This window comes from Quercus robur, chromosome 4, assembly GCF_932294415.1.
Source record: "Quercus robur chromosome 4, dhQueRobu3.1, whole genome shotgun sequence".
Taxonomy (NCBI): Eukaryota; Viridiplantae; Streptophyta; class Magnoliopsida; order Fagales; family Fagaceae; genus Quercus; species Quercus robur.
The window spans coordinates 43,959,654-43,982,514 of NC_065537.1; the positions used below are offsets into that span (position 1 = coordinate 43,959,654).

Consider the following 22,861-nt stretch of genomic DNA (forward strand, 5'->3'; position numbering starts at 1 on the left):
TCACCGCCCCAACTCCTGAGCACCCCAACTCCGAAAAAATTGCCGCATCAAAGTTCAACTTGTAGACTGGTTCAGGCGGCGGAAACCATATGTCATGACCACCTGAAGATGTTCCAGGAATCTGCAACTGCCCCTGTGCTTGGTAGAAATCCTCCAGGTAGTCCTTCGCCCTTTTATTCAGCCACCTTGGGTCCTTCAACTTACCTCCATGCATCACCGTGTTCCTTTGGTTCCAGATAAGCCAAGATTGAACCAAAAAAGCTTCAAACTCAGCTGTAGATAATCTCTCCATCAATTCTTGGAATAGTTGGAGTACATCCTGCTGATCTTGACCACACTTTTAAAGTCTAATCATGCTACTCGACCAAACATCTTTCGCCACTACACATTCCCATAGCGCATGGACCCCTGTTTCGGCCATCCTTGAACAGAGCATACACCCATCATCCTCTAATATTTTCCTCCTTACCAAATTATCGCGGGTGGGGAGTATATTGTGGCAGGCTCTCCACCCAAATACCTTTATCTTATTTGGCACCCTTAGTTTCCATAGTTTTGACCATACTTGCCTTCCTTTTGGACCCGAGGAACACTCCGCCCAGTCTTCATTTTTGAGATTTTGTCTTGCTACGTAGTATCCCGATTTTATAGAGTAAACTCCTCTTTTGTTTTGTGACAAAACTATGGCATCTGATGTGTGTCTATGACTCAACGATATTCGTAGAATGGCATCCGCATCCTTCTTGTGGAAATTTGTACCAATAAAATCCCTTCTCCACCATTTCAAGTCCGGGTTAATAAGATCAGAGACGTACCAATCTCTTCCTACCTCGTTTGGGGGGTGAATCGCTCCATTTGTTGGGTAGTTTGGAATCCACTTATCAGAAAGCACCTTAATGTCAGCCCCATCACCGACCCTCCAATAGCATCCCCTGTCTAGGATCGGTTTGGCTGCCATGATACTCTTCCACACATAAGAGCTATTTGGTGAGTTCGAGGCATCCATGAAATGGCTTCTTGGGAAATATCTGGCCTTAAAACACTGGTACAGCAGTGATTCCTGTTCTTGTATAAGCCTCCACCCTTGCTTTGCAAGCATTGCAAGGTTGAATGAGTGTAGGTCTCAAAATCCCATTCCTCCCATTCTCTTTGGTTCAGTGAGCTTGCTCCAACTCCTCCAATGAATTTTCCTCTCATTCCCCACTTGCCCCCACCAAAACCTGGCACACATTGCATCAAGTTCTGCACATAATTTTTTTGGTAGTTGGAATACCCCCATGGAATAAGTGGGAATAGACTGAGCCACTGCTTTTATTAACACTTCCTTCCCCGCTCTAGATAGCATCTTACCCTTCCATCCTTGTAGCTTTTTCCACACCCGCGGTCTTTGAGATATGAGAATGTGTGGTATTTTGCTCTACCCACCAATGTAGGCAAGCCCAAGTAAGTTTCAAATCGCTCCACTTCCTTAACGCCCATCACGTCTTTTATCCAATTTTTTTGTTCCACGGGTGTATTGCTACTAAAATACACCGGAGACTTTTCCAAGTTAATGGATTGTCCCGAAGCACTAGCATACAGCTGCAAAATTTCTTCTATCTCCACTTCTTTCTTATTGGCTTGGCAGAATAATAAAGAATCATCTGCAAAGAGTAAGTTAGAAATACGTGGCGCCCTTCTACATATAGAGACACCCTTGATTCGACTCTCCATATCTGCTTCCTGTAATAAAGAAGTAAAATCCTCTGTACATAACAGAAACAGATAAGGTAAGAGGGGGATCTCCCTGCCGGAGACCCCTAGATGGAGTAATAGTTCCATAAGGAGTACCATTAATAAGAACAGAAAAGGAAGCAGTAGTCACACAACCCATCACTCTATCCACCCGTGCCTCCGGAAATCCCAGTTTCTCCATGATTCCATGTAGAAAATCCCATTCTACCCGGTCATACGCCTTACTGATATCTAGTTTTAGAGCAAGTGAACCCTTCTTCCCCTTTTTCCTCCCATGCATAGTATGTAGTGTCTCATATGCTACTAAAACATTATCAGTGATTAGGCGACCCGGTATAAAAGCACTTTGTGTTGGGGATATAACATGGGGAAGGATTTGCTTCAATCTGTTAGCTAACACCTTAGAGATGACTTTGTAAATAACATTACACAAACTGATAGGTCGAAAATCAGAAATTTTTTGGGGAGATTTTATTTTGGGTATTAAAACAATATGAGTATAGTTTATTTCAGGCACCATAAGACCACCATTCAAATAATCCAACATAGCATTAACAACCGTATCACCCACAATATGCCAAAATTTTTGGTAAAATAAAGCGTTCATACCATCGGGTCCAGGTGCTTTTGTAGGTCCCATATGAAACAATGCTGTTTTAATCTCTTCCGCACTAAAGCCAGTTAACAAAAATTGCTGCATATTTGGAGTCACCTTTGGAGTTACAGCCCTTAGGCACTCATCAACCTTGTCACATGCTCCTGCTTGAAATAAGTTGTCAAAGTAATCCAAAGCCACCCTTGCAATATCCTCCCCCTCCTCCACCCACTCTTTGTCTGAGTTTTTAATTCCCTGAATCCAGTTTCTTCTTCTCCGTTGGGAAGCCTTTGAATGAAAGAATTTCGTGTTTTTATCTCCGTGCTTCAGCCACGATACCCGCGATCTTTGAGCCCAGTAAATCTCTTGTTTGAGGAGTAACTCATCCAACTTCTTACTAGTTGCCAAGAAGTCTGCTTTGCTCTCCTCTGTGAGTTCCGCCGAGTTCAACACTTCAACCCGTTTCTGAAGCACTTTAATTTCCTCCGAGTCGGTATGGGACCTTGCAACTCCCCATGCTTGTAATTCTACTGCACAGTCCACTATCTTCTGTCTAGCTTCTTCTAACCCCGTTGCTTCTGCCCCACCCTTCCTCCAAGTGGCATTAACCACCTCATTACACTCTTCTGCCAATAACCATGTTTCCTCGAACTTAAACCCCCTCTAGCCATTGTACCATAACCTTCTAGAGCTTTGAACATGCAACATGATGGGTAAGTGGTCTGAGGCGTGAGACGATAAATGGTTTACTGTGCTTAGCGGAAATTTCTCCCTCCATTCTGCAGTGGCTGTGGCCCTGTCTAATCTCACTCTTGTGTTTGCATCTCCAGGCCGTTTGTTGTTCCATGTATATTTGTATCCCCTAAAGCCCAAGTCTTCAAGGTGACAATGCTCCAACGTCTCACGAAATGCTTCCATTTGGTTGCTTTGAACCGGTCTCTTACTTAGTTTCTCTGTTGAGTTTAGAGCAGCATTATAATCTCCAATGCACACCCACGGTTCGTCCACTAACTTGTGAAGATGTCGTAAAAGCTCCCGTGACTTAGCTTTCTGACTGTTCTCAGGCCATCCGTAAAATCCAGTTAGATACCACCAAAAGCCATCTTTATCTACCACCTTGGCTAGTAAATGGTTGGCTGTGTAGTTGATGACATCCAACTTAACACATTCCTTCCATAGTAACGCTATCCCGCCTCCTGAGTTGGGATACTTCACAACTATTTGGTTAGCAAACGATAAGTCACCACACTTTTCCTCAAAACCTTCCTTCTTTAGTCTAGTTTCCATCAAGAAACAAACCATGGGAGCTTAATCCCTCATGAGGTTGCGAAGGCTTCGAACTGTCCAAGGGTTCCCAAGCCCTTGGCAGTTCCAGCTTAATATTTTCATTGCTCCGGCAATGGTGACTGTCCACCCTCGCCGATATCGCCTCAATATTTTCATCATGAACTTCTGTCTTCCCCTTCCTCCTCATATGTTCCTCTCTATCGCTATTACTGTCATTGTCCATCATCTGCGTAGCCACCCGTTTCCCCAATGGAATATAAGTTCCAGCCTTCTCTACTTCCTTCGGCCCACAATCCATGCGACGTAGCCTAACCCAAGAGGGCTTGGGCTTTTGATTAGTAGGCCCATTCTGCATGGGGGTGTCCATGTGATTAGCATGGGATGACTCTAAAGTACCTTCTGTGTTTGCACTGGATTTTACGTTACTCTCTTTAATTCCATAACCATCGCTTCCTTCCTTATCCGGCCTTATAATTGCATTAATCGTGGGATTTTGTAACTGCAATTCGTAACTTCTCCGGGATTTCCGCGATCATTTACCCTAGGGTTTCCCAAGGTAGATCCCATTGCCGCCGTATCTCCGACTTGATTAGATGGCCTAGGACTATTCTTATTATCTCCTCTGCCTCCTCCTTCCGGCGAAGGCTCATGAACCTACTCTGTGTTTCGTTCTGGTGTAGACCGCTGACTTCCACCTGTGGCTTTTAACCAATCTCCGTATTGGTACTCCACCACCCGTCCATTCTTGGTTGCCAAGAAATGGCTAGCACAGTGACGCAAGTCATGCCCCAGTATCCCACAAAAATGGCATAGCATGGGGAGTCTCTCATACCTGAACGTTACCAATGACCGTTCCCCTTCGGATCCTGCGATGAAACCACCTTGACGTAGTGGTTTTGAGACTGGTAGTGCCACCTTAACCCTCATAAAATGATTGCTCTCCTCGTGCTTTCGCCATCGTTCTACCTCTACCACCTCTCCCAATCTGCTGCCTACCTTCGTGGCCACCTGTGTGGAGATCATGTCCAAAAGAGCCCCCCATATCTGGATCCATAAGAAGGCATGGTTGAGTCTAATGTTATCAGCTTTCATTCCCTTTCGCCACTTTGTAAGCAATAGCAGTTGGTTGTCAAAAGACCATGGTCCACCGTTGAAAATCCTTTCCAAGTCAAATTCCGTATTAAACTTGAATTGGAATAGATTTGCTCCAACCTCCACAATCTACACCTCATTTTCCAGTCCCCAAGCTTTCTTTAAAGTATTTTTTGCTGCCCGCTTGTTGAAAGGCTTGCATGTGAGAAACCTGCCAATCAGGCTTAGCTTACAGCTCTCAATCTCCACACTTCTTCCTTCATCAGATATCGTAATAGTCTCTTCTTCTTCAGCAGTCAACCTCATTTTTTCCAACTCCGAAACTACTTCGTTTGCCATTGTTACTAACAGACATCCAACAGGGCCTAATGGAAAAGAAAAGAAAATAAAATAATACCCTAAGGTCTAGCCTAGGGAGGGAGACCTCGTTCAGTACGAGAGGAAGCACTCCTACAGAGAGGAGAAAAAGTCCTTGTTTATATTCAAAACTCCTTTCAACATTAAATTTTTAGTTTTAATGTGAATAGCATGGGATACTAGGTGGTCTTTTGCACTACCACCCTAAGTTAACTAAAATTTACTTAAAAAAAAAATACTACTATAATCACTTCTACTACAACACATATCATTTCTTCTTAAAGAGAAAATGATTATAATCACTTTTCATCAATCACTTTTTTTTCATTTTCAAGGAGCTAGTCAAACTTTATTTTTGGTTTCCCATTTATTTGTAATTTATAATTTTGTTAAAATTTTATAAAACATTTATTTGTATGTTATAACAGTTGATTCCGTTGTGTATATGAAAAGACGGTGATCTTTTCATCTTCTCCAATCATTTCTTCCGTTGTAACTTTTGTAACACTTGATGCTTCTAAATTTTTCATGTTGGATTTGATATGCCATATGTGATGTGCACAACATGTTAATCGGCTTGAGATAATCCAAGATATACACTACCTGGCTAAAGCTAATAATCCGCATATTCGATGGTTTGATGTTCAATCAAACTACCCTCAATAAGTATGTCACTCCCGCAAGTAGTCTCACTTTTACTTATAAAAGAAAAAACAAAATAGTTTAGTCTTACATTTTTTTTTTTTTTTATAGTATTTTACATGTATCTTTCCAAATGCTAATGTGGACACTTATCTCTAGTGACATGGCAGGTAATGAGCTATTATTAACATACCAATAACATGATGGAAATGGGGCTTCAATGTGATGGAAGCTGGGTGTGTGTAGGTTCTAAGAATGGCATAGTAAAGATTTGGGATTTGAGGTAAATAGATTTTTTTTCCCAACATATATAAGGTGGATTTGTTATTATTAAATTATTATATTATGCCCTTTTTGTTTAATATTATTTAGAGTTACTTTCATATATATATATATATATATATATAAGCGGAACTATAAAATTTATTATTGCTACACTCCTATTGAGCCACCTCATCCACCACATCATTATTCTTTTTCTTTTTATTTTTTACCTTTAATTTTTTTTGAAAATATTAAATACATAAATAAATTTTTTTACAAATTCATCTTAGATAGTCTTAATTTTACATATTCATGTTCTTTAATTATGATGTTATAACTAAATAATAAATCAATGAAAAAGCAAAACAAAAAATAGTCTATACATATTTATCTTTAGCGGTTTTAACTTTACATATAATTTTGCATTTACAAGTTTATTTACTTTAATTTAGATGTTTATAACTAGAAAATAAAATCAATGAAGAATTAAAAAAAAAAAGTGTCCATAAAAAGTTATTCACAAGTCTTGCTTAATATTTGATGGTAGAAAATATATAACTAAACAACTGCCTTATAGGAGGAATCAAAATCAAGTGATTGTTGATCTCCTGCTAGAGGTTTGTACTTAATGGTGTTTGTTATTGACCTAATTCAGAGAAAAATCATATCATAATATGTCCTACTTTGTGTTGTTATCAGATTTTAGTTTATTTTGAAAAGAACAAGATAGTTTGGACAATATGACGAGGAATAGTTTGTGCAGTTGAAAAAGATGGTCTTTGTGTAGTTTCCTTTCACTGTTTGTAAATATTTTGTTTAACAAACTAGTAGCAAATTATTATGCCTTTATTCAATGATGTTCCAAGGTACTTGAGTAATTGTTTTAAGCGTTTATGAATATCTAATATTACTCCTCATCATTTTCTCTTTAGTGTATTTTTAAAGATTTTTTAAAGAAAATAAATTCAATTTTGTGTTTAAAATTAATTATTTAACTATTTATTATTCACATATTGGATTAGATTATGGCAATATTTACATAATACTTCTTCTTCTTTTTTGTTAAAATTTTCCTCTATTTTTTCCCCTTTAAAATTGTACTCTTGGTTTATTGATTTATTTTTATATTATTAAGGAAAAAGAGTTAAAATCATTATGTATAAAGCTATAGCCAGCACTTTTACTTAGAATTGGCCACCTATTTCTATTGAATAACTTCAAAACCTTATTAAAATTTTTGAAATTGATTGTGCATTGGATCTTTGGTTTGATAACATCAAATTTGATATGTTTTATATACGTATTAGGAAGGAGTTTGATTATGATGTGAGTTTTATTTTTACCTTTTTTTTATTTTTTATTTTAAATTGTACTTTTGTTGAATTTTATTAATTTTCCTCTATTTTTATTTTATTTTATGATGTGAGTTTATTTATTTTTATTTAAAGATTAGGAAAAAATTATTTCTTATATTATGTAATAGAGAGGCATAGGAGTAACTTTACACAAACTATATTTTTTATCATCTCATTTTTATTTTCAACTAAACAAAGGAGTATTCCACCCCTATACTTTTCCATCCTCCATCCAAACACACTAAGGGAAAATTAAAATTTTTTTTATCCTATCCAAGGTTGTCAATACCGTATCGGAGGCCGTACCGGTTTGGCCACTGGTACGGTATATTTCGGATACTGGTCAATACCGGTGTACCGTTTCGGGTTTACCGCTATTTTATATATTTAATATATATATATATATACACACACACATACACACATACATACACAAAATCTCTATTTACCATAAAACAAATACCTCAAAAATTCATGTTTATCATAAAACATTACTTCAATTAAGAACAAATAATTCATTGTTTGAAACTTTAACATCAACTAAAAAAAAAACACATACATAAAATTGTTCATTACACACAAAGAAAACAAATAAACACAAATTACATAGGATTGTTCATTACACATAAAGAAAACAAATAAACACAAATTACACAAGATCTACTCCCATCCTTCAAAAGGATTTACATCAGGATCATAATACACATGAGTATTAGCATCTGTCAACACAACATCATTTTCACCATCTTCCTCATCAAGAACAACAACATCATCATCATCATCATCATCATTATCATCTTCTAAAGTCATTGTTGCTAATGGTTCTTCAATGCTATCCCAATTCACATCTTCCTCACTTAGTAACAAAAATTCAGATTCCTCAGCTACCCAATCCTCCATTAAATCAATATTATCAAGGCTTATAGGATCCAAGTAATCCTTTGTCCTTCTAATGTTCCTACCAAAATCAATATCATACATTGGTGACATTTTCTAATCATTCAAAATAAAATTGAATATATTTAAAAACATACCTTTCTCGTAACAACAAATTATACCGAACATACACCAAGTCATTCAAACGTTTATGCTCAAGCCTATTTCTCCTCTTGGAATGGACAAACTCAAATGTGCTCCAAGCTCTTTCACAACCAGTTGCACTACAACACTGACTTAGCACTCGAATTGCAAACTTTTGTAATTCCAGAGTGTCATTTCCAAATTGCTCCCACCAAGCAACTTCCAAAAATAAAAGAAATTATTAATTTAGTACAAAGCAAATAACAAACTTTCAAATGAAATGTGTATATATATATATATATATATGTATAGATACATATAGCATACCTGGACTTAGTTTTTCACGTTGGTGGATTGCCATAGGCATTCCAAAGTCACCTAAAGACTTTTTGTATGATTCAATTTGAGAACTAAGAATATCTTGCTCATCAGGATCAGAAACCAGCTTTGTAATGGTGCTAAGTAGGCCTTTTGTAACATCTTTTTGCTTCTTAAATGACGGCCTAAAGAAGATTCCAGGGTTAAGATAACAACCTGCTGCATGCAGTGGACTATAGAGTTGTTTATCCCATCTAGCATCAATGACACTAGTAAATGGTATATATGCAGAAATTTTATTCTTCAACCTTGCTTTTATATTCTCCTTTGCTTTATCCATTGCCTCATACAAGTATCCCATTGATGGTTTTTCATCCCCATCTACAAGACGTAGTACTCTAACCAAAGGCTCACTAATCTTCACTATTTGTTGACATTGTAACCAAAACTCTCTATCTTCCAAAACAATTGCAGCCACCTCCTTTCCCATGACATCCCTAGCATATCGAGATTCGACCCATTGATCACAAGTAAACATTTGCCTAAGTTCTTTCTTGAACTTAGTCAAGCATTGAAGACTTAAAAACTCAGTTGCAAACCTTGTGATGGCTGGACAAATCAAATCCCTACCATTAGTGAAGTCGCTTCTCATCAAAGCTAAAATCTTGCCATGGTTGTATATGAATTTGGTAATCTTTTGAGCCTTTTGAATGGTTTCATAAATGATAGGAAAATATCTTTTATTAGAAAAATTTTCCAACATTAAATCAATGCAATGGGCTGCACAAGGAGACCAATAGAATGTCCCATATTTCTGCATTAGCTTCTTTCCTGCAGACTTGTAAGAAGCATCATTATCTGTAATGAACTGCACAACGTTCTCAGGCCCAACTTCTTGAACAACTTTATCAAACAACTTAAACAATGTATCTGCATCCTTTGTTAGGCCTGACACATCAAAGGATTTAAGAAATATGGTACCTCTAGGACAATACACTAAAAAATTAATGATTGGAGCTCTCTTTGATTTGTCCACCCATCTGACATAATTGAACACCCATAAACTTTCCAATCATTTTTCACATCTAAGAGATAATCATTCATTTCACCCACATGTTTTTGTAATAAAGGCCCCCTCAAGTCATGATAAGAAGGTCCCTTAAAACCAGGCCCAATAGCTGCTACACTATCTAAAGCTTCTTGATAATACACAGAGTGAGCGGCATTGAAAGGTATATTAGCATGGTACCACCATCTTGCAAAATTCATTCTTGCCTTCTCAACCATTTGCTTTGAGGCCAAAGAAGACCTTATGGATGGTTGAGAACCAGGTTTTGTTCTTGGAGCAAAATAGGATTTAATGTTTGACTTTTCTCCAACTTTTTCTTTCCCCTTAGTGTTATAATTACTAACTGATGAATGACTCTTTGAACCCCCTCTCTCATTATCATTATTACCTTCATCATGATGATGATCATCCTCCTCCTCCTCCTCTACATCATAGGGATTTGCAATTTCTCTATTTATTCTTCTTTTTTTCTGTTTATTTTTCTTTAAATCTTCAATCAATTGTTTCATTTGCCATTTTACATCTTCAGATACTTTTTTTCATGCTTCAACATCACCCGGAATCCCAGCTAAATGATACTTGAGCCTAGTAATTCCTCCCCCCCCCTTATCATTTTACAACAAAAAGTACACTGGGTGTTATTTCTTGCATCCGGCACAACACGGCCATAAGCCCATGCTGGATCCTCGGACCTTACAGCCGGGCCAGATGCTACACTTGACTGATTTTCAGTCATAATTTACACTGAATATATACCATCAATTATTTGTTAATAACTCTAGTTACCTTTTTATTAATAGTCATACTAAGTTGTAAATTACTAACCCAATATTTGAAGCTAACCAAAATCAAGAATGAAACAACAATATATATCAATTCAGGAACACAGAACCAACACAATTCAGGAACACAGAACCAAAATCAATTCAGGAACACAGAACCAATTCAGGAACACAGAACACAATTCAGGAACACAGAACCAACACAATTCAGGAACACAGAACCAACACAATTCAGGAACACAGAACCAACACAATTCAGGAACACAGAACCAAAATCAAGTTTTTATTTATCATATTCCACATGAAGTATAATTCCACACATAAAAAAATTAAGACAAAACGTTACCTGAGAGTGGCCGAGAGAGTGAGAGACGGAGCAGAGGCGGCGAGTGAGAGACGGAGCAACGGCGGCGAGTGAGAGACAGAGCAGCGGTGACTGAGAAACAGAGCAGCGGCGACTGAGAAACAGAGCAGCGGCGACTGAGAAACAGAGAGCGGAGCTACCGAGTGTGAGAGAAAGATTGGCCTTAAACTACTACGGCAGTGAGAACAGAGCAGCTGAGAGAGAGCGTGAGAGAGAGAAAGAAAGAAAGAGGGCTGTGGCTCGCCGACTGAGAAACAAAGAGCGAAGCTGCCGAGTGTGAGAGAAAGATTGGCCTTAAACTACTACGGCAGAGAGAACGGAGCAGCTGAGAGAGAGCGTGAGAGAGAGAACGGAGCAACTGAGAGAGAGCTGTGAGAGAGCGTGAGAGAGAGAACGGAGCAGCTGAGAGAGAGCGTGAGAGAGAGAAAGAAAGAAAGTCAGAATTAGGAACTTAGGGTTTTAAAATTAGGATTTAATAAAATTACAATTTTGCCCTTGATAAAGTCAGAATTAACAAAACAGCTTTTTAAACGTTTCGGTCCGGTATTCAAATACCGGCCGGTACGGCCGGTATTTTTACCGGTACGAAACGTAGAGGTTAACCGTACCGGATCACTGGCCGGTACGGTATATTCCGACCATACCGGCTGGTACGGTACGGTATCGACAACACTGATCCTATCACTTTTTCATCCCCCAACCAAACGAAGCCTAAGAGAATTGGCCAAGTATGATTATCCTCCAAAAATAGGTCCCACGTGGATATAGAGACAACAGATCTTTTCTCTAACTTCCCATTGTGTCTTATATCAAAGACACAATGGAACGTTAATTCAAAATATTAGTAGTCTGGATAATATGACACGAGATGGAAGATAAAATAGAAAAATATTCTTACTGCAAGTTGTAAAATTTCATTCCGCTTCCTTTCGCCACCACTGAATCCTTCATTTACATTTCTATTAAGAAAGTCTGCCTTCATATTCACAAGTTCAAGTTTGGGAAAAATGTAACCATAGAACTGCAAGGACAAGAACAATGTCAGTGATTCAGTAAGACAGCAACAATCAGCCAATTACTTTGAATTCCATCTCATTAATCAGAAGCAGAAGATCTATATAGTCGAATAAATGTAAAAATGCACACAGATGCAAAGGAAAATATATTAATTTATCTAGAAAATCCAAATTCTCATATATACACATCTAAGCTCTGTATTTGATCAGCCATACAATCGTAATCGAATTTTTCAAATCGATGAACTGATTATACATAACAGGAAGACAAAAGGTCACCAATTAATTTTCTATATCATCTAGAAGCATCCGCATTAGTGCTTTGCATTAGTAATTGTACTTCGCACTGCAGTAGCATGTGATAAGTCCACTAGTAGTGCAGAAGCTGGAGGTTGGTTTGTGCAGTGGTTCAGCTAGGGTTCCCAGGCTGATGTAGTGCTAATTTGCAGCTAAATAGATAAGTTTTAGTGGTTACAAATACCACTTGTTGTAACAAAGGTAGTTATGCAGCTGGTTAGTTAGAATCCAGCCAATCAGATTGCTTGTAACTGTCTGTTAATTGCAGCAGCCAATCATATAGACTTGTGACTAATTAGTATTAATAGTCTGCTACAGAATTGTAAAGACAGGTCTGATTGCATGCATTTAGCCTTAGCCTTGTGCTATTTCAGGGACTGCTTTCTCTGTGCAGAGTTGTTGTTCACCAATAATTTTCTCTAATCAACTCTCACTAGTCTACATAGCAAGCATTAATAGCCTGCATCAGATTCCCAAAAAAATTTCACAAAGAACAAACTATGATGCCATTGTTGTAGCTTTTGTCCTAAGTATCATATATCACGCAAAGGAATTCATACTCATCTCCTTCCAGTTAAAATATTAGAAAATTTAATTCAACTAAACCTTAAATAAACTGGGGTTTAAGATATATCTTGTCAACTAATTGGGGTGGCTCACACGCAATACAAGCAATATATACTGATTTACAGGATTAAGTACAACCATCAGATTCTCAAGTCTCTTTAATAGCTTATTTAGAGCTTAAAAGTTAAAAGTACTTCAGTATTGTGAGGCAATGAGTTTAAACAAACTTAATTCTGCAAAACAAACCTTAGATGTATTAAGTTGTTAAATATATTTTGAGTAACAACTAATAACCCAAGTCACAGAATGATAGAAACACTTATTCTTATTATTTTTATTTTTATTTTTATAGAATACAATAGAATTAGAACCTATGGTTTCTACTTTATAGGTGATAATTAATTTGGTTTTTGGTGTAGCGGAATTCGAACTCAGTTCCCTTATTCGACGATGGGTGACTTTATCAGTTGATCTAACTAAAACCCACGATAATAGAAACATATTTGTAAGTGAAACAACATGTAATGAAAATGAAATATTTGAATTTTGGTATATAACAATAAAACAAAGACAAAGACAAAGATAAAGATGAAGGCAGTTGCTGATAACAAAACCTCAATAGGTCCAAGCTCAAGCAGGCCAAGTTTTCTTCTCCGAGCATTATAAGCCATATTGAGAAAGTCAATATTGTTGAACCAAGTTTAGTGATGTAATCTAACAAGAAGTTAAAAAATGTGCAAGTTGTGGCAAAGTGTATGGAAAAATGTGTCCTTAGAATAGTTGAGATTTAAGTGTGTGTGAAATCTCCTATCCTAAATTGGCAAACAAGTTTTTGCAAACCATTTAAGTAGGTTCGATTGTTCATTTATGTGCATGGAAGGATGCTTTTGATGTCATTTTTATTATTCTAATAATCTATTACATAATGATGATATGATCATCTATTTATGAATATTATTTAGAAAAACATTGTGCTATTATCATATATTGTCTTCAGAAATTGGGTTTCAGTCATCAGTGGGTAAGTTTGATAATGCAATGTGTCAAAACAGTCTCTTATAGTATACTAATCAATGATGCTCCAATGGAAAGATTCAATCCTACAAGAGGAATCAAATGAGGTGATCCGTTATCTCCTTCTTATCCTTTGCACGAATATTTTATTGTTCCCATAGAGCATCAAATGCTAGTGTTGGAAGTAATAATTTGTCTTTACAAGCTTTTAATTTGAACCAAATAATAAATTAGTTTTTAATCATCAAGTAAATTTTTTACTAGATTAGTCAACCCAACTATGCAAACCAAACATCATATGTATGGGTGGGAAAGTTAATTTTGTTGTCATTCTTGCAAAACGGCTACAAACGCTAGTTATGAAGGCCAATAGCATTTTCAGATCATGAAGTTATCAATGTATCAATTACTACCAAGCTCTACAATCATAGTTTCAAATGCAAGCTTAAGAGGCTGCATTATGCAAATAATTAAAAAAGAAATATGAGTGTACATAATACATATCAATTTGAGTTGCAATTTGGCCTCATCCTCCATCATCCGAATGACAATATATGCTGTGCCAATTCATTCAAGGCATTGTATGTTGAACCATCCTCACTCAGGCAAAGCTCAGCTTTGTGCTTTAAATCCTTTGCTCTCTTTCCTATCTCCACCCCTTCAGTTTCCACCATTAGTCTTCTTATAGCTCTTTCTATTTTCCCTCTCTCCAAAACACCCTCCAATTCCAAGCCTACCTTCCATACACTACACACATACTTTGCACTCAAACCTTGGTCCCCAAAATAGGGTCGACATAGCATTGGAACTCCTTCACAAACACTTTCCAGTGTTGAATTCCAACCACAATGGCTCCAAAACCCTCCCACTGCACCTTGTGCCAAAACTTCCTTTTGAGGTGCCCATTTCACAATGCATTGGAACTCTTTCTTTGAAACTTTCTGGCAATAGCTCAATCCATTCGGACCTGCGAACTGAACCAGGTCTAACCACCCACAAGAAAGGTTGCTCACTGTTGGCTAAGCCCCAAGCTATCTCTACCAGCTCTTTCTCATCCATGCTTACCATGCTACCAAAGCTTATTTGAGGGCTTGTTTGTCAAGCCAGGAAATGCAACTAGTATCTTCCTTCAGTTGTGAAGTAGAGGCAGATGGAGCTAATTTATGGAAAGGGCCTAAGGAAAAAACTGGATATGGGAAATGTTCTTGAGCCTTTGTCAGTGTTTGTTGTTCATGGAAGTGCACTGTGTTCACTACTATTGATGAGGCTTTTTTTGTTGCATCTGTCACTGTGGCTCTCAGCTCCAATATGGGAGTTGGGATTTCTGTGGATCCTAGTAGGCCCTTCAGATCAAGGGACTGAAGCTCAGGCACTGGGGCTTGAGCCAGACTTTCTGTAACATAAAAAGAAAAAAAAAATATTAATGTCGTGACATAATAATAAAAAACAATTATCAAAAAAATTTAAAAAGGATGTTGTAAATTTAAATTATGTTATATCTATTACCAAAAAAGAGCATTTAATTTTTCTTTTTATTATCTAGACACATGAAAAAAGGGATTAGAAGCCCATACGGAATTGTTAGTTGACAATTCTACGTTTTATTAGAATGTGATCTATTACCTTGGATTATCTATGAACTTAAATAGTGAACTCCACATAATCATACTAGTTAAATTAGAATCATATACAGAGTTAACAGTTAACCGTTTGTCAAATGTTTATGTCAAGATAGAGGAATAATTTCTAATTCCCAGTTAAAATTCCTTGTCAAAACTTTAGATCCCAAAGTGGCTACCCCTATCCAAGATAAAATTTCTCACTCAAGTATTTCGATTTTCTTTTCCAATATTGTTCTGCTTCAAGTATACAATTAGTTAGAAATCTTAGCTAGCTATGACCATATGAGAAGAAAAAAAAAATTACAATAGCTTCAGAAAACCTATCTTTCTCATGTAAAGTACCAAATTAAATCATCAAGTTAATCAAGTCTAATATGTTGATTAAACTCATCAACTATTTGGTATAACTATGGATACCATGCTTTCAATTTTTGTTAGCTTTTTTCAACAGTACTGTATACTATGTTACCACAGTTCTTCCCTTAGCAGAATTGAGCGTGCTCTGTACCATTGAAGAACCCAATTCAAATGCATTGTTGTATTGACTATTAAAATACAATATATATTTTCTAAAGACTATTAAATTCAATACTGCTATGTGTTTAAATTTAATTGAAGAACTTAATTAATGTACTTTCACCTAAGGAATTGTCTACCCCAAAATTAAAGCTTTCAAATTCACACGTACCTGGAAAGGAAATATAGCCTTTCTCATGATGAGCATCAGGAAAGACGGCAAACAAAAGCAAGGTGGCAGCTGCACTTGTACGCACATTAATCCCAAGAAGTTTCAAATTGTTAGCCACAGCTTGAGCAAAGTACATGAACCCATCATAAACAACACCGGCAACCTGATCATAATAGAAGGGGACAACGCTACTGTGATGAAGACCATTATGTCATCAGAGGTCAATTTTTCTAGGCTAGGGCATATTTATGAGGACATAGGCTGTATGGCTTTGACTCTACAAACTTTTTCTTTTAGTTGTGTTAATCGGTGTGCCAACTCCGCTGCGCATGCTTTAGCAAAATATGCAAGACTGGTAGATGATGAGGTTGTTTGGTTGGAAGAATCTCCACCACCCATTCTGGTAGATGATAATTGTTATTTCATGAATGAATGGTCGTGGTTTTCACTTCCAAAAAAAAAAAAAAAAAAAACTTGAGACTTGAATGACAAATAATTTTGGACAAAATTACAAGACTAGAATGATCAAATTCAAACTTAAAGTACCAAAATAATTTTTGGACATAGTTGGCCAGTGTAAATTTGTATTTTTACCTAAATTTTTATACACATCAATATACAATGAATTCATTCTCAATTCTAACAAGGACCATAATATCTTTTATTCCGTGTATTATCTAGGATTTTGTTATCACGACAACTATTAAATTGAAAGGATAAGAACATATTTTACTTATTCTTTCCGTAACCTTCCCTCTCCTTATCTCATCTCTCTAATACCTCATACCCTTCCTCTTCTCTCCTCTCTCGTTTACTTTTTTGCATGAAAGTTATAATATTGTAGCTTATTTCCAAAATCTTTAGTGGTTCATGTCTTGTCTCTTTCTACTTTTAAGTAGAAATCTTATTTGATAAGAAGGTTTTTTTTCTTTAAAAAAAAAATTATAAAAGGATTGGTTAATTGAACCACAGTTCTTGTGACTCTCCATTACTCACAATCAGTGGAAACTTAGCAAACATTTCCTTTCCCTTTCTTCTCAAGATGGTTGACCACTTTTTTTTAGAGTCATTGCATGGAAATAAGCATTAAGAACACTAATTTAACATTGAAACAACTTACAATGATCACAAGGTTAACTAGGCAAAATCATACACATAAAATATATGGTACTGACTACACAGTACACAACCATACACACATAAAATACAACACTTAGTTTACTATGCAGAGTCATAGACTCATGGCATAGCTACAAGCATACAAGAAACAATTTATTAAAAACAAAGCCAGACTAGGCAAAAGCATAACATTTGGTAACTAGTCCAACAAGATGATGCGTCCCAATTTGCATCTTATTTATTCAAGATACATAGTTTCATGGATTTATTCATTTCCTTTCCATTGAAATCAGGATGTTGAAATTCTTTGTCTTCTCCATTGAAAGATGCTCACCGATACGCTCTGCAAACCTCTCAAATAAATCATCTATAATTGCCTCTCCAAAGTGATCAGCAAGCAAGGATTCTGAAATCGCTCTATAGCAACGTGACACATTTTGTCCACATTTAAACTTGTCGAACACATAATTTTTGTTTTCCTCGTTGTCATTGCCATCCAAATTGACTTCAAATGTTTCCAGTCGATCAATAACAAAGGATCCCTCTTTTTCAACAATGGTTTTTACTTCTTCGATGAAAGGTGAGTAGTGAGGCAAATTGAACGTGTCGATATCAGCCTCTTGAATTAGCCCCTATACACATAAAATTGTGGCCATTATTCTACTTTTTAAGTGATATAACAAAACAAAAAAAATTATCACTTAATTAGAAGAATTAATTTTAAATTTTAATTATCAAAAGGTTAAAGAACTAACTTCAGCAGCCATGTCAAGGAGACACTTTGCCAGCAGCTCCAAAACGAGGCAACAATCTCTACTAGTGGGATCTTTGATACTCCTACCAATAAAGGTTAGAATCATTTGCCCTCCAAGTTTTATTTCATCAGCACGAGAGCGAAGTAAAAGAGAGAAATCACTCTGAAATTGCTCCAAGTATGCCTCGAATACATTGTGAGGGCTTGTCTTCCCCATGTATATGTTCCCCTTATTATTGTTTATCCCTTGAGGTACCTAATCATTACAAAATAAAAATTAATTTAAAGAAAAGAGAGAAAATGCCATTACCAAAATGAATTATGAAAATTTGAGTATGAATTTTCTCACTTGTACATTTTGTGTGCAATATGAAATTGATAATTATTTGTTTAAATGTGAAAATTTATTCTCATATTCTACAAATAGTAAAAATTACTTAGCACTTCGTCTGAGCATCACAAATCAGATCAAAATTTTCTCCATTTCACATAAAATGGAAGGGAAAATGAAGGAATGATTTATTTATTTTTTATGTGGATGAAATGAACAATAGAATGCAATCTGATTTTTGGTGGAATTATCCATTAATCAAAGAAAAATTACCTTTTCTTTTCAAATTAATAAGATCATAATATAACCCCAAGGGGTTAGTTTAGTGGTTCTTAAGGCCTCATGATATCCATGAGATTTGGGTTTGAAACCTCTTGCCAGTACCTTAAGACCACCTCCATGAAATTTCCCTCTATATACTTGAAAAGGTTTGGATATTCTCATTTGTAAAAAAGAAGAAAAAAAGGAAAAACAAGAGTACATAGTATAAAATAGTAATTATGTTTTAAGTTCTATTTATTTATAAAATCACTAATGCAACCAAGGGGGAATATTACAATCCTTAATGTGCCGCCATTTGCTGAAACCCTTTTGCATGATAGTATTTCAACTTATGATGTTTGCTACATGCTAATTGTTATTTATCATTAGGTCAAGATATTAATTGGTTTTTGGTATAGGCGGGAGTTGAACCCTAAATTTTTTGTTTAACAACAATAAACTTTACTAGTTGAATTAACTGAAACCTACAACTAGACTACTATATTCAATGAATTACCTGCTAGATGTATACTCAGTAGGAAGTGTAGAGGATGTTGTACAACAAAAACCAAGGTGGCTAAACATTGTTATTATTAGGCGCTCAAGGATGTGGAGCCTGTTTTGAACCGTATCTTTTTGAAGCACGGCTTTTTTAAGACACATTTTTTTTAAGGTACATCTTTTCCTAACCAATCATTTTCAAAAAGTAAAAAAAGAAAAAGTCAAATCATACCAAACAAACACGTTATCCCATAAATGTTTCTCAAGCATGGCAATTTGAGAATAAGTGGATTATTGAGGGCTTGTTTGGTTTGTGTGAAGGTTGTATTCTTTTTTTATTTTTATTTTTTGTACTCATTTTCTATACTCAAATCTTGTACTCATTTTTTGTTTCCATCTATTTTTTTCTTTGGTATCATTTTCTACTTTGTCTTCCCCTTCATTTTTAATGACAACCACCAACAAATATATATATATATATATATATATATAGAGAGAGAGAGAGAGAGAGAGAGAGAGAGAGGTCCGTGATAGTGGGACCCACAAATTTGATTTTTTTTTTTATTTTATGAAAATGCCATTGTATTCATTTTCAAGAAAATGAAAACACAAAAAAGTTGTATTTATTTTTTGTATTCAAATCCTATTTTTTTTTTTTTAATACTAAAAATGAAAACTGAATACAAATACAAAGCCATACAAGTTTTTTAGTGGTGGGTTCCACAAAACTTTTTTGCTTAAACCAAATAGATCCTAAGGTTGCCTTGAGAGTAGACATGGCAAAAGGGGTCATAATTTTTTGACCCGACCCAACTTGACCCGAAAAATACCCAAGGCAAACTCGATTTTTTTGACCCGAAGTAAAACGGGTTGACCCATGACCTAACACATGTTTTTTTGTGGGTCAACCTGACCTGACCCGACCCGATCCATGACCCAAACCATTTTTTAAAACTTTTTTTTTGGTTAAAAAAATAAAATAAAGACAATATTGGTTTAATTATTTGTTTTGAGATTTAATGAAACAATTGAGACATTTACATATCTGCATGCAAATAAATTGAAAGATGAATGATTGAGCATTTTGTACTAAGTAAAGATTTTTAGATATCAAATAGTAAAGTACATGCCAAGATAATTTGGTTACAGTAGAGTTAAAAACATAAATTTAAAATTGTAGACATGTGTAAGAAACATTCATAAGTGTAAAAATAGTGAAGTCAAAGTATCAAATTAGCATAAATTATGAATGCTTAGACGTATTTTTCAACAATTTATGTACAAAATAAACGGCTTTTCAAAATAAATTATGATATTTCCCAGAGTGTGTGTTGCGTAACAATGATATAATATTCATAAAAGAGACTATGTATAAATAAGTAAACAATCAAACTTTAATGTATATTCTTCAATTGAAATAGAGTGCCAACCACAATTGATGATAGATTATAAAATTAATTTTCAAGATTGTAAATTTCTTATATGTTTTTATTCTTTGTCAAATTGAGTTATCTAATAAGTCATTTGTAATTTTTTTTTTTTAATATTTTGGGGTGTTGATATTGTGTAGAAATAAAATTTATGCATTTGTTTTACTTATCTTTGTGTTATTATGTTTTAGTTAGTAATGTTGGGATTTGTATAATTTTAAAATTATTGAATAAATATTAATAAGTTTAATTGAGTTAATTCTTGATATAAGTGGTGAATTTAAAGTAATGCATTTTACATCAAGTAATTTGTTGCATGACTTTCCAAATAGCAAATACATATTATTTTCTTAATTAAAAAAAAAAAATTCATGTGAAAAATATGGGTCAACCTCACCCAACCCGACCCGAACCTGCAATCTGTTTGACTTGCAATCTATTTGACCCGTAACCCAATTAATCCGTTTTTAACTTGCAATCTGTTTGACCTACAACCCGATTGACCCGACCCGACTTGCCCGTTTGCCATGTCTACTTGAGAGGCTTTAATGATTTGGTAAGTGTTGATCTTGATATGACAGTGAGAAGAGAAGGTTCAAAGTATACTTGACAAAAAAGTGGATGCTTTTCATGTGATCTTGACAAAAACATGTGCACGCAGATGCTTTTCATGTGACAATTTGAGATACAAAACCAACATCACATACGTGCCAATGAACAGAGAGACTTTCAAATATCAACACGTAAGAAGTTCAAGAAGTAGAAAAGTACTCGGAGGCAATAAAGAAATTGCATGAAATTTTAACGAAAATTGTTAACTCCTTTGGATTACCGTTGTTAGGGTATGTTACTTTGTAATGGTTTTTCCTTTAAAAGTTCTATCAGTTTTCCACTTTGTCGCCGTATTTTATATATGCTCTTGTCGCTTTTTATAAACTTATTTCTTGATATGGCAGTTGGTTTGTGGTTTAGTCGATAATACTGTGGATCATATAATTCAGTTAAATTAGTAATTAATCAATGCAATGTTTTTAGTTTTTGATATATTTCAAGTGGGGAAGGGGATTAGATCATTTGGATAACTCCATTGAACCTAAAGGTCATTGACCAATTGCAATGCAATGATATTTTTGAGTGTGAAGATGCTAACCTTAGAGAGCCAATGCACACTATAAGAAGAATGAACAAAATCCAGGCTTTTGCTAGGAAAGAGCCTGCCATAGAAGGACCCTGGCATTCCCGCTATGAAACATGGCCCTACATCGTTGCCTTTCTCCTTCTTCAACATAGCATAAAAGTCTGGCAGTAATTTGAAATCAGTGTTGAAATCATTACTTGGAAGGTCATTTAGAAACACTGTGAGCTCAGGAGGAGAGTGTCCAGTTTCTCGGCACAGTCCGACTATGGCATCAATCATTTCGTAGGTAACTATAAGTGTGTTGGGTCCTGAAGAGCAACCCAAGTCTGCTACGGAAAAATAACGAGGAAAGTTTTCCTTGCTATATAAAGCTCTGACAGTGCCCTCCAACACTGGTCTCACCTTGGAAATCACTGTTTTCTGAGAGAAACGCAAGATGGAAAATCATTTTTTTAACTACTACATAAACATAAAATCATAAATGCGAACATTTTTTTAGCTTTGGAAACAAGTTTCTGTTGTGTGTGTTGAAAAATATTTAATGGTACGTACACTATAAATAATGATCATCATGACTAGCTCTAACATGTATGGCTACGTAGGAAACTCTATGTAAATAGTTGATTCCATAAAAAGAGAAAGGGAAATTAAGTGAGAGTGAGAGAATTACTTGAAGCGCTGAGTTATGAGAATAGCTATTTTCTTCTACTCCCGATGTCATGTGAAGAACCTTCTCCACCTGCTGCAAGACATGGCCATGTCCATGTTCGGGGATTGAATTATGGGTGTAGCTATCCATGTCTTCCCTGGTGTAGTAATTGCTCTATTCAACCTGTATTTGTTTTTTTTTTATGAACTATTCAACCTGTATTTATAGGAGATAGCGATGCTTCTACTGCATGGGTTGAAATATATTTATATTAAAAAATATAAAATAAAGTTTATTTTGCACGATTTCATTACAAAATGCATGTACAAATGAATTTAGGTTGAATTGTCATGGTAAGATAATCTTACGTACATAGAAGTTTTCAAGAGTTTTTTTTGTTTTTTGGTAAACAACGCTTGGACTAACTAAGAAACAACAAGTCTATTACAACAAGCAAACCCAGCTTTATCTCTAGTCAGCATCTCAACCACCACATCCGATAGGTTAAACAAAAAAGGAAACTGTGTTACATTCAAGAGTTGAGTTTTGACTTTTTTTCACGTATCACTCATGTCAACTCATCACTTTAGATATT

At 35.6% G+C, this 22,861-nt stretch overlaps 1 protein-coding gene and 1 pseudogene across 1 annotated transcript; both read right to left on the reverse strand.

Annotated features, from left to right (window-relative positions):
• Positions 1-14,127: 14,127 nt before the first annotated feature.
• LOC126722057 (UDP-glucose iridoid glucosyltransferase-like) lies at positions 14,128-16,406 on the reverse strand (annotated as a pseudogene).
• An 815-nt stretch (positions 16,407-17,221) lies between these two features.
• On the reverse strand, positions 17,222-22,474 carry LOC126722053 (probable jasmonic acid carboxyl methyltransferase 1). Its single transcript, XM_050425210.1, has 4 exons — positions 22,288-22,474; positions 21,630-22,037; positions 17,958-18,212; positions 17,222-17,834 (listed from the first exon to the last, which is right to left on the reverse strand). Exons 1-4 carry the CDS (start codon positions 22,414-22,416, stop codon positions 17,472-17,474), a joined length of 1,155 nt encoding a protein of 384 aa, XP_050281167.1. The 5' UTR covers positions 22,417-22,474; the 3' UTR covers positions 17,222-17,471.
• Positions 22,475-22,861: the final 387 nt, after the last annotated feature.

Coding starts and splice junctions, on each gene's coding strand:
- LOC126722053 (XM_050425210.1), bottom strand. CDS start 22,416: ATGGATAGCTACACCCATAATTCAATCCCCGAACATGGACATGGCCAT. Junction 18,213..21,629: donor GTGTGCATTGGCTCTCTAAG/GTTAGCATCTTC, acceptor TGTAATGATTAG/GTACCTCAAGGGATAAACAA. Junction 17,835..17,957: donor TCCTTGACATGGCTGCTGAA/GTTAGTTCTTTA, acceptor TTATGTGTATAG/GGGCTAATTCAAGAGGCTGA.